The 16,999-nt window shown below is 35.8% G+C and overlaps 1 protein-coding gene across 3 annotated transcripts in view; it reads left to right on the top strand.

The window, feature by feature from the left end:
• Positions 1-16,999, top strand: part of Dcc (DCC netrin 1 receptor) — a 791,710-nt gene that overhangs the window by 621,574 nt on the left and 153,137 nt on the right. For all 3 annotated transcript variants that reach the window (XM_029558504.1, XM_029558503.1, XM_008822828.3), the window contains exon 14: positions 4,681-4,875. In XM_029558504.1, coding sequence (XP_029414364.1) covers positions 4,681-4,875 — 195 coding nt within the window. The remainder of the gene's footprint in view (positions 1-4,680; positions 4,876-16,999) is intronic.

The following is a 16,999-nucleotide window of genomic DNA, read 5'->3' as shown; positions in this document are numbered from 1 at the left end:
TATATATATAATTAGTGGAAACATGTAATCATTACTCAAAGAATAACACATGCTCTATTGAAACAAATTAAGAGTGAATCCAGAATCCCATGACACCATCAGCAACAGCAGCTAAATTTTTATCTTGATCATTCAGGGTCAAGTAAAATTTGGGGCATTGTTAATTTGGGCATTTCAGGTAATATGTGCTCTCTCTGATTTCAAATTATCTCAGAAATTTCCCTAAATCTTCTTTATATTTATATTTATCATCGCTTCCCTAGAGATACTTGGAAAATCTTTCAAGTACTTCTGAGCAAGAGTTCCAGGTTTAGATCCTGAACAAGGAGTACTTATGTCATAACCTTTCCACAGAGAGTTTGGTAAATTGGTATTTTGTAGTTAATTTTAGTAACAATGGCTTTTATAACTCATAAGGTTAAATGTATGAGAGAAAATGCATTCTGAAGAATAAAAGGAAAATTGTCATTTCCATTTTATATTAGGAAATGAGTAGGTAGGTTTGAATTGGCAGTTCTGGATTATGGACAATTTCCTGGCCTAATTATGATGATCATGAGGCTATGTATTATGAATTGTCTGGTTGCAACATTGCCTTGATCTGACATGTCCTTCTGGCCCTCTGAGTTTAATTGAGTGATAACAGTCTACTAAATAACTAAATGGGAAACAGAATGTGTTCTCGTGTATTCACACTCATCACTGTACAATGATACAGTCATTTTGAGGCATACTCACAAGACTGAAAGCATTTTAATTCAGTAACGTAGGTAGAGGAAAACCAACAGCTCCTCAAGAGCCAGTTGAATGCTCCGTTACTATGCCATGTTTCTAGTTCTGGTGGATGAATCTCTCTGAGTACTAACTTAACCTATGATGTGCAGAAACATGGAACAAATGTTGTTTATTCTAAAAGAATTTGGATATTTTCCTTATTCTAAAAGATAGTGGATATTTTCTTTCAAATCATTTTATATTTTCATGCTAGTTTTAAAAGTCATAAATGCAAAGCCTGTTCCACAAGCAGGAAGCCCTGAAGTGGGACCTCTTTTAATTTTTAATTTTTTATTTATTACTATTTTATGTGTATGAGTGTTTCGCCTGCATGTATGTAAGTGTAACCATGTCATGCAATGCCTATGGATTCCAGAAGAGTGCATTTGATCCACTGGAACTGGAGATTCTGATTGTTAACTGCCATGTTGGTGCTGGAAACCAAACTCCGGTCCTCTGCAAGAGGAACCAGTGTCTTTAACCACTGAGGCACCTCTCCAGGCTCTGATCTTGAATCTCTTGCACACACATAAAAGTTGGCTATAGTGTCCTGAGCCTGGAATCTCGGTGCTGAGAATGCAGAGAAGTAGGATCACTAGGGCCTGCTGCATTACAGGCAATCAGCAAGCTCCATGCTCAGTAAAATACCCTAGCTCTTAAAAAATACTGGAGAAGCAATTAAGGAAGAAATCTTATATCGACTTCTTACTTCCATATGCACCTACAACTACGTAGGTGCTTGAATGCATGCATGTCATCCATACACAACCAAAAATCATAAATGCAGAAAGCCTTGATATCATTTGGTAGTTTTCTTGATATACAATTAGGCATATTGCCTTGTTTCAGTAGTTACCACTTATATATTAAATATACTAAATAGAATGGAATATGGTACCAATTACATTTCCAGAACAATTGCAAGACTATGGCAACAGAGTTGGAAAGTATCAATCATCCCTTTCATCTTTTTATTGCTTTTACTTAGGGACATACTTCACAAACATTGTGTTTCTGCTGTAAAGGTTTATATCCACATTTTGAGACATAATTTTTATGATGCCTTTGCATGTTACATCAAGGCCTTCTTTAAGGCGGAGAAATAATTCCTGCCCTTCTTTACTCACAAAGGGGATCTTTGGGAAAATAAAACTTCTAGAAAATTCTTCTGATGCAGCATCTTTAGTCTACTTTTAAAAGATATGGTATAGTAATTATTTTCATAACATTAACAAAATATCTTCTTCCATCCACCTCGAAGTGTTTAAGCTGAATGTGGATGAAGTTGGAGGAGGGGGATAAGGTCATCTTTTGCAGTTAAGTCACAGAGGAATAAATACTATAATGCTACTTTTAGTCATCAATTATTTTTTCATCATTTGATATATAACCTTCAGTCATTTTTTATTGGAGCATAAATAATGGACACAATTGTTTGAATGAGATTCTAATCATAATTTTGAGAGCTTATTCATTTTCAGGAACTATATCAGGCACCTGCTTACTACAGAATCAAAATGTTCATATTGGTTCTTAATTTTCACCTCTCAAGACTTAACTGATGTTCAACATAGTTTGTATATGCTTCTATTTAATCTATAATTGTTTATCATGATTTATGGTAACTGTTTTTGCATGTCTGTCTTTCCACATTAGATTATAAGCTACAGCATGTGAGTTTTGTGCCTATCATGTGTACCTCTCTTACATTCTACAGTAGATAGCCCTATATCCCAAACATAGAAGATGCTATACAAGTACCTATTAAGTCAATAATTATGTGTCCAGAAAATGAATCAGTCTTTAGAGGATATAATCATAGTTTAGAATGGTGATATAACAACCATGTTAATTAGTTTCAACATACCATCTCTTTTTAAAATAAAATGTTAGAGCAACATACCCAGTTTATCCGTACTATCAAATTTAATTTGAGAACTTAGGTGCTATTCTTAATGAGAAATTTTTATGGATTCTCTTTCAAGAAGTCTTATCAACACCATGTGAAATGATTTCCAACTTTACCATCGCTGTAGAGCTAAAGGAATAGCTTAGAAAGATAAGGAAGTTCTTGCAGGCTCATAGATAAATTCTAATATAGGATTTAACTTAGCTCTTTCTTAACTCCCAGCGTTCAAGATTTGAATAAAAAATATTGGGAATCTCCATTTAATTAGGAAAATTAGATTTTCTCATGAGGGTATAAATCTACTAAATGATAGAACTTGATATGAAAACAAATCCTCAGAGCTGCCAACCCCACGTGACTTCACTCCAAGACAGAATCTCCTTTCCTTTACTAATGATGCTTTTTTTTTTTGTTTTGTTTTTGGTCTTTTTGAGACAGGGTCTCCCTGTAGCCCCAGCTATCCTGGAACTCACTATGTAGACCAGGCTGGCCTTGAACTCACAGAGCCACCTGCCTCTGCCTCCCAAGTGCTGGGACTACAGGTGTGTGCCACCACGCCCGGCATGATGCATATTTTTATTTTTATGATTTTTTATGTAATAAAATCTGATGGTGTTTAGATCCTCTCCCCAATCTGAACTTTCCCCTCTTCCCTCCACCCAATTTAATGTAATATATATTATATATACATATGTATGTATATATGTGTGTATGTATATAAAATTCTATGTACTCTATTACACTGTATGTAGTCTACTATTATGTATTATATTGTACTCTATTATATGTTATATATACATGTATAATATGGCCTACAGAGTCTGATTTGTGTCCCCAAATGTCCTTCAGTGTAGATCCATTCACAGGAGCCTGGTTAACCTACCAAGAGTCCCATTCCTATAGGACACATTTTCCCCCTCCCAGCAGCCATCAGTTGCCAAAATTCCTTTAGTTGGGTTGGCATTTCTTACTCACAATAATAACAATTTTTAATAGGACCAACAAATATTGGGTCAAATGAATTCTGAGTAAAACTTAGCAGATCACAGCACTTAGTTCCTAATCCAATTTTCTTAAAGATTTTATTTTTATTTTTAATTATGTGTGTATGTAGGTGGGGGTATGTGTGCATGAGTTGAAGTGTCTGTGGAAGAGAAAAGACAGAATCTCATTTCTTGGACCTGAAATTACAGGCAGTTGTAAGCCACCTAACATGGTTGCTGGGAACCAAGCTCTACAAGAGCAGTACGAGCTCTTAATGCTGAGACATATTTTCAGGCTCTGCTGACAGTGTCTTAAAATAGGATTGGTCATTCATTTGTGATTTTAGTATTATTTGAGTAAATAATTCTTGGACAAGAGAGCTTTATCATTTAATTTTCTTCTTCCTTACTTTTTGTTTGTCTTAATTTTCCCTTTTATTAATTATAGCTAAGTAGATAGACATATATGAAAGAATGAAGATTCTATTAGAATAAGAATATATGATGCTTCATGTGCCTAGGGAAGCTATGTTTAGGAGATTCTGTGACAGGCCTGGAGAGATGGCTCAGTGGGTAAAGTGCCTTCCAGGAAAATATGAGGATCTGAGAACCTCAAAAATGGGGATAAGAGACAGATTTCCAGAGTTCACTATCCAATCGTTGAGATCCAGGTTCAGTGAGAAATGAAATCTTACAAGAGAAGGTGAATCATGATAAAGCAAGACAGCAGATGTCCACTTGTAGCCTCAATATGCGCGTGCACACGCACACACACATGTATCACAGAAAGGAGGAGGGAGGGAAGGAGGGAGGGACAGAGAGAGAAGACAGGAGAAACTGTGATAAAGCAGACATGGAAAATGGAGCACACGCTGAGAAAAGGAGGAATTTGAACAATAAGTGATACATTACTGAGGCTGTGTGGAATAGAATATTGTCATGTTTGAATGAGAAGTTCTCCATCCTGTCAACTGTAAATGTGACATGCTGATGATACTTGTTTTTGCATCTTAGAGTCTCAGGTCCCTGACCAGCCAAGCTCCCTTCATGTGAGACCCCAGACCAACTGCATCATCATGAGCTGGACTCCTCCCCTGAATCCAAACATCGTGGTGCGGGGTTACATTATCGGTTATGGTGTTGGAAGTCCTTATGCTGAGACAGTACGTGTGGACAGTAAGCAGCGGTATTATTCCATTGAGAGGTTAGGTGAGTAACTATTAATGCCTTTTCTACTAAGAAAATTAGATTATTTTCTATTGTTTTGAAAATAGTTCTTTATTATGATTTCAACATGTAGCATCGATTAGTTCTTAAGTCAACTCTTAATACACATACAGGTTAATATACACATAATCACATAATTAATCTCATGCATATATTCCTTCTATTGTTTGTCAAATTGGAGATTCTGAAATAGAGAGATTTCTAATGAAAAGTGTCATGATGTGGGCCCTTAGCATATGCAGTGCATATTCAGGGATAATTTTGCTTTTTCTTATCATTAGTGGAAATATCTAATCTTAGTAATTAGTATGAAAGAGCAGTCAATATATTTTATATATTTATGGATCCTATAAGGAATATTTCTGTCAATTTTCTTCTAATTTGAATTGTCTAATCACAGTAACTTGCATTCCCATTGACATTGACAGATAAAGCATCATGACTATGTCATTATGACTATAATGCATGACAAAAAGAAGAATTTTTGGTGAAAGCAGTAAATTACAATTAACAAATTCCTCCTCTATGTATTTATCTTTCCTTACCAATCCAAATCTTACTGCAGTTGGGTTCATTTTGGGCTGAAAACAACTCTTTGATTATGTTATTTCTGAATCTATTGAAAATGTGTTAAGTCTGTGAAGTCCATTGTGTGTACAAACCTTAATTTCATATTATATCTGATTTTCTACAATGTGGTAAGAGATTTTTAGCATTAAAAAATAGAAATAAAAGGTAATGTATCAGGATGCAAATAAGTAATTCGCACAAAGCAAAAAGCATGTTGATTCTACCTGTTGACTTAATACTGTTTTCCTGAATGACAAGAATTGACCCCACTGGAAATCAGACTTGATTAGGGTGGGAAGTGCTGCTCATTTTGAGTGTCCCTCACAACAGAACATTTGTGATAAGAAGCCTGATTTGAATCTGAATAGCTAAAATGCAATAGTAAGAATAGATTATCGCAGTACAGAAATGAAATTGCACTGATCCATCCTCTCTGTAATTGCTTCAAACACTAATGAGAGAATTACCCACCAAAACTGGCCGGGATTTGACTTAACTTGGCATTTAGAAATAATATTCTCTCTGTCAGTTACAGAGTATGAATATAAGGGCAATCAAATAACTCGTATTTTATCCCCATCAATCTTGTGTCAGGGGACTCTCACATATCCATTATTCAGAATTTACCATCTCTGACAGTGAGTCTCCATTCCAGTCACCAGATGAGGCAGGCTAGCATGGCAATGCACACACTACTGGCAATAAGAATGAAATGCAAAGTCAGAAAAGCAGTAAATGAAGACGCCATGATTCCACTCTATCCTTTTCATATTGATTGTCTTTTTCTGTTTGTTTGTTTTCTTTTTTCTTTTTTTCTTTTTGGTCTTTTTGAGACAGGGTCTCCCTGTAGCCCCAGTTGTCCAGGAACTCACTATGTAGACTAGGCTACCCTTGAACTCACAGAGATCCACCTGCCTCTGCCTCCCAAGTGCTGGGACTACAGGCGTGTGCCACTGGCTATGACTGTCTTTTTACAAAGAAATTAATTCTGTGGGGCCTCCATCTAGTCAAGTAAAGCATTTTGAGCAGTTAACTTTGGCAGATTTCCCTACATGATTACCAAGAATTAAAGAAAAAAATACCTTCTTAAGGTCTGTTCTAAAGACACTGGAGAGAGGCTGAGGTTTAGCTCAGTTGTAGAGCTCTTGCCTAGAAAAAGATCACAGCAAGTAAGAGAAAGCCTTTTCATTAAATTTCACTTTAAAACTTACTTAGATAACTTATATGTACACAACTACATATATGTATGTATATTTGAATCTTACTACTTGATAAACATTAAACAAAGTTGCTTAAAATATGAAAGTTGACATAAAGTATGAAATAAAAGAAGTTATTGTTCATTATGTTGCATCATGGTTATCAAAATAAATGGAATATTTTGTTTAAGCAAAGGGTGTGAGGAATATCCTAAGTTATAATTTTCATAAAGATAATATTCATGCCCATCCACATTCAGAATATGCAATGAAACCACTAATGATTTAATCTATAACATTAAGCAATGCAGTACCTCTGTCAGGATTTTGTTTGTTTGTTTGCTTGTTTGTTTTTTAAGTGACTGTGTCAAAATACCTGAACAAACAATTTAAGGGAGACAAGGTTTATTTGCGTCACAGGTTCAAAGGATTCAGTGCATTCTGACATGGAAGACACAGTAGACGAGGGCAGCGCCCATCATAACAGCCAGGAAGCGAAAGCAGGAGAGTGAATATCTGTGCACTTGGCTTTCTCCTTCTGCTCTTTACATTTCATCTGAAACCCAGTCTGTAGGGTTTGACCAGAGTTAGGCTCTGTCTTCCCTCCTTCACCTTCCCTAGAAACATTCTCACAGATACATGCAAATGTAGGAATTGCTATAACAATTTCCTATGTATCTCTCAATTCAATCAAGACAAACCAAGATTAACCACCCTAGTAGGAAAATCAGATTTCAAAGCATCTTCTAGGAAATATATTTATATAATGTTTAAAATATTAGAAACACTCTAAAATGATATTGACTCTCCCCTCCCAGTTGTCATTGGTTGCCAGAAATTTCCTCAGATAGCATTGAGCTTGCTTAACAAACTCCCCCATGTCCCTGCTGAGATTTTGACTGGCTTGAGCTAATGTGGGTCTTACGCATGTTGTCACCATTGCTGTGAGTCCATATGAATAACTCTCTCAGCTATCTGGAAAACCATGTGATCATCTACCACTTCTGGGTCTTACAAACTTTCCACACCCTCTTCTACAATCATCCCTGAGATTTGAGGAGCAGAAGTTTGATATAGGTGTCGTATTCATGGATAAACACCCTGCAGTTCTCTTTTTCTCTACATATTGACCAGTTCTGGGTTTCTTTGTTAATCATCATCTGCTGCATAAAGAAGCTTCTTTGGTGAAAGATGAGTGATGCATTAATTTACGGGTGTAACAATAAATCGTTAAGAATCACTTTAATACTGTATCTGCATAGCAGAATGATAGTATTAGTCTCTCCCCTGTGACATATGTACTGTCTAGCCACAGATTCCTGGACCTGATATCAATGTTTTATGAAACAGACCTTGAGTGTGGTTAGAAAGCAGATAGTTGCTCCCATAATATTCATACCACTATTGCACTATAGCAAATATCTTGCCAGGCCACTTGTTGTGAAGCATGCAGGACTCAAAAGTGGTAAAGTTGATGACTTCTTTTCTCTTCTGGTACAAGGCTCCAGTGAATGGATCCATGAGGAAGGGTATTTAAGGATACAAATTTGACTGTATATGCATATATATATGTTTATAACTCAGTGCATGAAACTGAGGTAGTAGTGGAAGGTGCAAACAGGGGAGGTGACTTAATATGATAAAAATGTATTTTATCAACTTTGAAAAATTCATTTTTTTTTGCTTTAAGACAGCGTAATATTTCTTCAACTAAACATCAGCAACATTATAATCCAATTAAGCATGAGGTCAGCCATAACTTTGAGTATTGTAGTTATGTTTTAAAGATTATATAGAAGCTAAACTTCTCTTGGAAGAAAAAGTAGAAATTATAAACAACATAATGTTTATGAGTAAAAATTATTTAATTTTTATTCAGTGGACCATGTGAACTGCTTCAGGACTATAAATACAAGTTATTTTGAAAAATATTTAACATTTACTATTTTGTGATTTAAATAATCTAATATTCGTTAAATTTTTATTAGATATTATAATTAATATGCTGATATTTTACTCCTTTAACAAATCAAGCTTCTTTACAAATTTCTGATCCCAGGTGAAAAATTCATTCTTTTTAAATTTTTCCTTAATTATTTCATTTTTTAAATTTTTTGAGAATTACATACATGAGTATTGTATTTACATAATTCCCACCCCTTCCACTCCTCCCATGTCCTCCCAACTCTCTTTCAATCTCTTGTCCTCTCCTTTGATTGTTATTGTTTCATGTACACACATTTATAAATATGCACATATTGTATGTATGGTGGTGCTTGTGTGTACATATGTCTAGGGCGGATGACTTGGGATTAGATAACTTCTCAGAAAGCTGGTTCCTGTAGGAAACTGATTCTCCCTCCCTCAGAATCCATTGATTGCCTTTGAGTCTTCATCTAGAGGTTGGAATCTGTGAAATTTAAATTAAAGGAAATGTTAAACATTTCCTAGCTTTCTGGCAATTTTGATCATGAATTTTTACAGTGCTTACAAAATGGTTTTCCTTCTCTTGAAATGAGGTGAATTTTTTCAATGTATATTTTTTAAAATATTGTATTTATTATTTTTATTTATGCATATGAGTATATTGTCTGCATGTATTTAAGTGTAGCATGTCATGCAATGCCTGCGGAGGTCAGAAGAGGTCATCAGACAGTTGTTAGCTGCCATATGAGTGATAGGAATCAAACCCAGGTTCTCTGCAAAAGCAGTTGGTGCTCTTAACCGCTGAGCCATGTCTCTAGCTCCTCAATGTGTATTTTTATTGAATTTTTGTGGATTTCATACCATATATCCTAATCATATTTAAAACCCCAACCCTATCTGCACCTTCCCATAGCCCACCAACCAGATTTCATGCATTCCGTCATATGCATCAAGCCCTATTGAATCAAGTTTTTGTACCCAGATGTCTCTCTATGTGACTTCATCTACAGAAGCCTGGTCACCCAATCTAACATCAGTCCCTCACCCAGCAGTGACCAGCTGCCAAAAGTTCTTCAGCTAAGATTGGGGCCTCCTTCCCGTTTCCCAAGTTCTATGCTGTTTTTTGTCTGACTTTGTTTACATGGGTCTGCTGAATGCTGTGCCATTGTTGCTAAGTTCATATGAGCAAGTTCACAGGAGTCTGTAAGATTCTGTTTCCTTGTGGTCATGTACCACCCTGGCTCTTACAATCTTTCCACCCCCTTTTCCCCGATGATCCCTGAGCCCTGAGTGGGTGAGACTTAATATAGGAGTCCTATCCAGGGACACACAATCTCCAGTCTTTTATTTTCTGTGATTTGGCTAGTTGTGGCTTTCTGTGTTCATTGCCCTCTGTTGCATGAGGAAGCTTTACTGATGAGAGTTGAGAGATGGATGCAGTAGTATTCTCTCTACTTCTTGTTCCATTATGTTTTGTGAGCCATAGGTACAGATATTCCATTGTAGATGTGTCAATTAGGATTGGGCTTCTCACAGCCAATTCTCTGTGTGTGACCAGTTGTGGAACTGCGTACTAGTCTCTGTTGCAAAAGGAAGCTTCTTTGATGAGTGGTGACTGGTATACTTGTCTGTAAATATAAGGATTCATATTTAGCCTATAGCAAGAAATTACATTTGTCTAGGAATGTGACAGATGTAGGGTTTCCTGTAAGATCTATGATTTCTTCAGACATGTGTATTTAGCTATATTTACAGTGCCACATGTAACTTCCCTCACAGGCTTTAAGTCCAATTAGATAGCTGTTGATTCCTTCCAAGATAAAAGTGCCACTACTGCACCAATATAGTTTGCTGTGCTGGTCATTGTCGTGGTTTTTATGTTTTAAAGCTGGGGTTGGATCATTGACTGATTTTCTCCCTTAGCAGCTTGCACAGTGTACTCCAAAACTATGAGTACAGGGAGGAAGATTCTAGGTCAATTCCAGCTCCATTGCTCCAAGTCCTGTGTTCAATATATGACCTGTCATCAGGCATAGGGTCTTACCTTCAAGTTCTGGAAGGTAATCAAGGGCTGCTGTAATAATCTGTGTCATTTTGAGAGTCTCTTGGAATACCCTGACCAACAAACAACTCTAAGGGAGGTTTCTCCGGTCTGGCACTGCATTTCTTATTGTATAGCCTTCAGCTGTACACATGCACTCAAGTACAGATATCCTATATACTACACTGAGTCTATTTAGTGGTACTTCTGTGTACATGCATTTAGGGATGTTCACTTGAGTTTGAATAAACTCCCAGGGAGATAGTCCATAGATAAACTGATTCTCCCTCCATCAGCATGCATTGATTGCCTATAGCTATTGAGGTGAGACCCAGAGAACTTACTCTATCGCTTTCCTAGACCAACATAATTTCTGGCTACATCCTTATATTCACAGACTAGTGTAGCTCTCATCACTCATCAAAGTAGCAACAGATGGAGGCTATTAGAAAGTTTCACAACTGGTCACAATACAGAGAGTAAGTGACTGGGAGGAGTTCCGTGCTAAGTGATACATCTGCGATAAGGCTTAGGGGGTATGAGGAAGAGGAGACAAAGAGACCATGAGAGCTGAAGGGACAAGAAATCTACTGCTAGTTAGTGCATGCTAGACATGATAGGGAAGCTATCTCTACCTGAAATCTCTACAGTATGGTCGTCTAATAAGATCTGCATAATGACCAAGCCCGTTGACATTCCCAAGTAGATGGGGGAAACTTTAATTTCTTAATGTGAATGCTTATGACACTGTAAGGTTTGTTCTCTTCTGCATTATTTTGCTTATATTCCATTAATCTTAGTGTGTTTATATTTATTCCCATAGTTCAGAATTTTTTTTTCTTATTTCTTATTGTACCTTTCATAGTCTGAGGTTTCTCTAGTTATTTAATTGTTGATTTTCAATTTATTGTGCTGTTTTTTTTTTTTTTTTCAGTCTTTTCGAGGCAGGGTTTCCCCATAGCCCCAGCTGGCCTGGAACTCAGTATGTAGACCAGGCTGGCCTTGAATTCACAGAGAATCACCTGCCTCTGCCTCCCAAGTGCTGGGATTAAAAGTGTACACCACCATGCCCAATATGTGTTGTATTTTTTTTAAAGCATACAACTTGATGTCAATATTTTTTAAATTTATGAAAATTTATTTTATACATTGGCATACCATAATTTTTTGTTACAATGTTAATTTGAAAGTAATATGTGTTCCACATTTGTTAGACATAATATAAAAGCTGATTCATTTAAACACATTTATATATTTTTTAGAACTTTAATGTCTTTATTAAATTTTGTGACAAATTATTCTGTAGATTTCTAAGATCAGTCACCAAGATCCTGGAAAGTGTTCTTAAGTCACGATAAAGTTATAACCATCACATCCTCACAGCAAATCACGTTGCATTCTAAAATGTCTCTTAGTCATGAGTAGTACTCTTGTACTTTCTATTTTACCTATTATTCAATTAGCCCCTGCAGGCTTATAATTGACATTAAAGTTTTAATCATCCCTTGAATAGCCTTTATATCTTGATCAATGGATTGAAATCTTATACCGCTATTCATGTGGATTAATAGAGAAGTATAGGAAAACAAAGTTTTTAGAATTCAGCATTACCCTAGACAAGAAAGACTATATAATTAAAGCTTTAGGATTGCAATGCACATCTATCAATATTTGCAAATGTTTTAATTACCTGTTCCTAATGGCATTGTTTTTACAAGCTAATAATTGGAACAGTGCACTGTTCAATGTAGAATTGAATAGAAATATGCAGATCCATATGTATTCTCTACTTAATGTTTACTGTTGGGAAAATGATATGATCTCTGACCTTATGTCCACGAAAACATGGAATAAGAATATCTTTCATGTCCTACGCCCTGGTGTCAGAGTGTTCCCAGATAATATAAGTATTAAAAGCTGGAGAAGTTAACTTTAAATTAAAATCCCAGTGCCAGAGGTGGAATGCCTTTTTAAAGATGTATTAAATTCTAGATTGACTACTGCACTAATATGAAAAATGTTATCAAATTAAAAATAATCAGCTGGGGTTAGAGAGATGGCTGAGCAGCTGAGATTACTTGCTGCTCTTACTTGAGGACTCAGGTTTGGATCTCGACATTCACATGGTAGCTAACAACTGTCTGTAACTCCAGCTCTAGGGGATCCATTGCTCTCTTCTGGCCTCCATTGGGCACTGTACGCATGTGGTGCACTTACTTACATGCAAGAAAAGCACTCATACAATTAAAATAAAATAATTTTTGTTGTTGTAGTAACTGGTTTTTGCTGTAATTATTAGGCCTTAAAACTGGGGTGAACCATCAGTTCATCCATTCCCTTAGCAGCTTGCATAGAGGGTAAGATTCTATTGCTGAAGACAGGACATACTTTGGACACAAGACTTGGAACAATGGACCTGGAACTGACCAGGAAGTCACCTCCCTGATGGCTGGCTCTCAGCTTTGGAGGACACTCTAAACAAATAATTTTTAGAAATTAAAGAAAGTATCCATCTGGTAAGGATAAATTTAATATCACTTTCTAGGTCCTATCAAAATAATTTTAAATACTCATATTTTATTTCTTATTGTTGTGTAAACTATTTTAAAAGTGTCTTAGCATAGCTCATTATTGTCAAGCTCCACTTGTTTGTAACTGGCGTATTGGTCATATGTAACACAGGAGCCATTTTTACACTATAGTGTGAGACATGCTCTGTCTCCATTTCCTAATGTGTAAAAGAGAATCCTATGCCTATCTTATAAGCTTTCTATGCAGGTCATTTGAGAAAATAAAAATGAAACCATATCAATTTTAAATAGAAGTATGCACATGTAATAAAGCAATTGTTATTTTTTCTGCATTAGTTGTGGAATAAGAGTGGAAGGTGTAATGTTACAATAGGTGGAAATTTCAAAATTTGGGACTATTATAATGTTAAATATATAATATATAAAATTCATTCATTTACTAAAATTACCTAGTATGAATTAAAAGAAAACCTCAACAACACTGTGACTTTCAATTCACTGTGAATGAAAAAAAATGTGAACTCCTTCTTTTAACTACACTCAAATGCTGATTAGAAAATCCTGAGTAGGAGATCTAGAAGCATTTACCAAAAGCATTGTTTTCCCGGAGAGGAGTGACAAAGCATTGGGAAGCCCATTCCATGAGACAGTGCTCTGAATGCAGCACGAACAATGGAGTCTATCTTTCATGATTTTTTTTTCAGGTGTCTAAACCTATAGGTATTTCCAAGCAGTTTTTACGGACAGCTGCAGGATGATTCATTAATAATACATTTCTCTATTTGGAACTCCTTTCTCACTTTCTACTCTCTGAGGTCCAAAGCAATGCATTGTTTTACACTTGGTGAAATTTTTAAAGCTATTTGGAAAAATCCATTACAGAAGATGAATACTATTATTGAACAAGAGGACAAAAAATAGGAAGGAAGGTCATTGTCATTGGAGCAAAATTGTTAATATACATATATACTTGGAAATCTAATCTCTTTCTTCTCTACACCAGGAAGTGTTTCTCCCCTTCATAAGGCCCCCAAAAGGACTATATGGTCCATTCTTCCTGAAAATTTTAGTATCAAGTATCCTCACAATTGAAATAAATCCCCCATCGTGTGTATTTTTCTAGAAAAAAAATTTACCTGGGATAGAACATTCCAGATCCCAGCCTCAGTTTTCCTTGTCACTTGGTTATGCAGGGAGCTGTGCTTTCAAGGACTGAACTATTACCAACAGCCTGTTTCTTCATTTTGTCCAGTGCCAGGAATCATCACAACTTTAGAAATGAGAGAAAACAAACAGCCAAAGTAAGGAAGCCAAACCTCAAAGCTGTTTTTCAACTTAAAAATGCAAACTGCTATATTAATGAACTTAGGTAAAGCTTGTAATAAAGACCTGCCTTTAGTATGGAGAAGTGTGGGATCCGTTCATCAAGTTAAGTTGCCTTTCCCACATAAAAATTCAAGATATTATAGGAAAACTAATTCTAGTAACTCCACAAAAAAAAATACAACCTAGTGAAAAAGAAAATTAGTCCTAATAAATTTTGATTAAGTGGAGTAATTCACAGTTCTGGTCATTAATACCGAGCTTAGAATTAACAGCATAATGGTTTTCATTTCGCGAGCTATGTTCAGAGCTGATGTTGGGGAAAAATGGTAGTTTTAGCTATGATGCTTATGAATTCATTGATTGAATTCCCCTTTTAATTCTATCCGTTTCCTGTCACTGTTTTTTGAAGCTGTGATAGCACAGGCTTATGATTACTTAGGATTAGTTGTTCTCTTACAAACTTAGTCACTATATCATTTATGAATCATCCTTCATCATTGATAATATCCTTTGAAATGAATATAAATACACTAGATTATCTTACTGTGTGTTAGCAAGATAACCCCCCACACACACACACACGCACACACTTTTCTGTTGCTCTACTATAAATATGTGTCTTAAGACATAGAGGATTCCTTGTGGCATCAGAAAAAAATATATTATTCTAATTTTGTAATTGACATGAACTCAAGGAGACAATGGCAATCATTCTTCTACCTTTATATATAACATGTGGGCTCTGCTTTCTGCCTAGATTTTTCCTTTGTTATTGATTCTGTTCATATTTTATATATACACATATAAATGGTAATATATTTCATCAAATATAAGAACGTATTTACACAGTGTCTCTCTGTAGCACCATCTGGCCTAGAGCTCACTATGTTGACCAGACTGACCTTGATCTCATAGAAACCACCTGACTCTGTCACCCAAGTGCTGGAATTAAAGGTGTGTGCCACCATGCGCAGCTTATTTTGTTTGTTTTTAAACTTTTATCCCTGTGTGATATTGGGAGTAGTTTTTATTCCTATGCCACTAAAGACCAGAGATTTGGGGGATTTTCATTTGTTTGCTTGTTTGTTTGCTTGGTTTTTTTTTTTAATTGGCTAGTCTGATCCTGATACTACCAGTATTAAACCCACAGTACATGGCAGCTTTCATCTGAAAAAGTTGGGTTTTGTTTTGTTTTGTTTCTTTTCTGTATCCTTGATATTCTATTTTAAATGTTCAATCAGGATTACTCTGAATAGTGGAATACAATCAACAGCACTTGTAGTGTTCTGTGAAAACTGTTTATCTGTATTATTTCTAGAAATATTTCTATTTGTCAACTTTTATTGTCGCTGAGTTATTTTTCTTCATTTTTTCCTTAGAAATTCCTAAATTGTGTGTGTGTGTGTGTGTGTGTGTGTGTGTGTGTGTGTTATTAGGATTTAAAATTTGAGGGGATTAATATTTTAGTAGTTCTTTGAGAATTTCCAGTGTTGTGTTTATATCATGTTCATCTTCCTTGACCCAGCTCCTCCCAGATCCACACCCACATCCCCATTTTGTGTCTGCTCCCCTTTTTCTCTTTAAAAGACCTCTTATTCCAACTTCTGTTGCACAAATACTCTTGGGGCCATCCTTTAAAACATGTTCAATCTACCAGGGGTCACACCCTTAAAGAAATCTGACTCTACCTTGGCCAGCAGCTAATAATTTACAATACCTCCTTAGCTAGGGGTGGGAATTTGCGGCTACTTCCCAACTCCATACTGGTATTTTGTCTGTCTTGATCTTTCACAGGTCTTCTGCATGTTGTCACAACTTCTGTGAAGTTCATATGTGTAACAGCCTTGTTGTATCCATAAAACACTCACATTAGTCATCCACCACCTCTGACTCTTACAACATACACTCCCACTTTTGCTGCTGGTACAATAGTGGCATAAATGTTATGTGAGTTATTGACCAAACTGGTTGGATTTAAGGCCCACCCAATAAGATAGAAACCATACCAGGCACCAGTATTGGGACCCTAGAGGAGAACCTACTACTATTAGTCTACTAAATAGACATAATGTTAAACTGACTCCTAATGAATTATTTCCATATCCATAGATTATTGTATCTATCAACCCACATCAAAGAAGCTTCCTTTTTCAGTAAATGGAGATTAACACAGAAACCTGAAACTGGTTAACATCCAGAGAAAAAGATACTGCAGAATATTAATCCCTGAAAGGGACATTTATAACACACTCTTCTCCCCAGGCTCAGGGACTGTTGTACAAGAGGGAATAGAAAGACTTTTAATACTTTAAAAATATTCTTTATTTTTAAGTTTCTTTTTTTAATGAATTTTTTTTAGATGAAGCATTTCGTTACAACAGCATTGACATATTCAATAACAATTTTCTGAGCAAAGATGCATCTTTTTCAAAATTGGCTATAAATTTTTAGGTTTACAGTTGAATTATTACAGTTATACAATATTGTACTCAGTATAAACCCTATAAGACATA

Source organism: Nannospalax galili, unplaced genomic scaffold (assembly GCF_000622305.1).
Source record: "Nannospalax galili isolate Female #2095 unplaced genomic scaffold, S.galili_v1.0 scaffold1609, whole genome shotgun sequence".
Lineage (NCBI taxonomy): Eukaryota > Metazoa > Chordata > Mammalia > Rodentia > Spalacidae > Nannospalax > Nannospalax galili.
The sequence above is the reverse complement of the archived record's forward strand: the minus strand, read 5'-3'. Positions and strand labels throughout refer to the sequence as shown.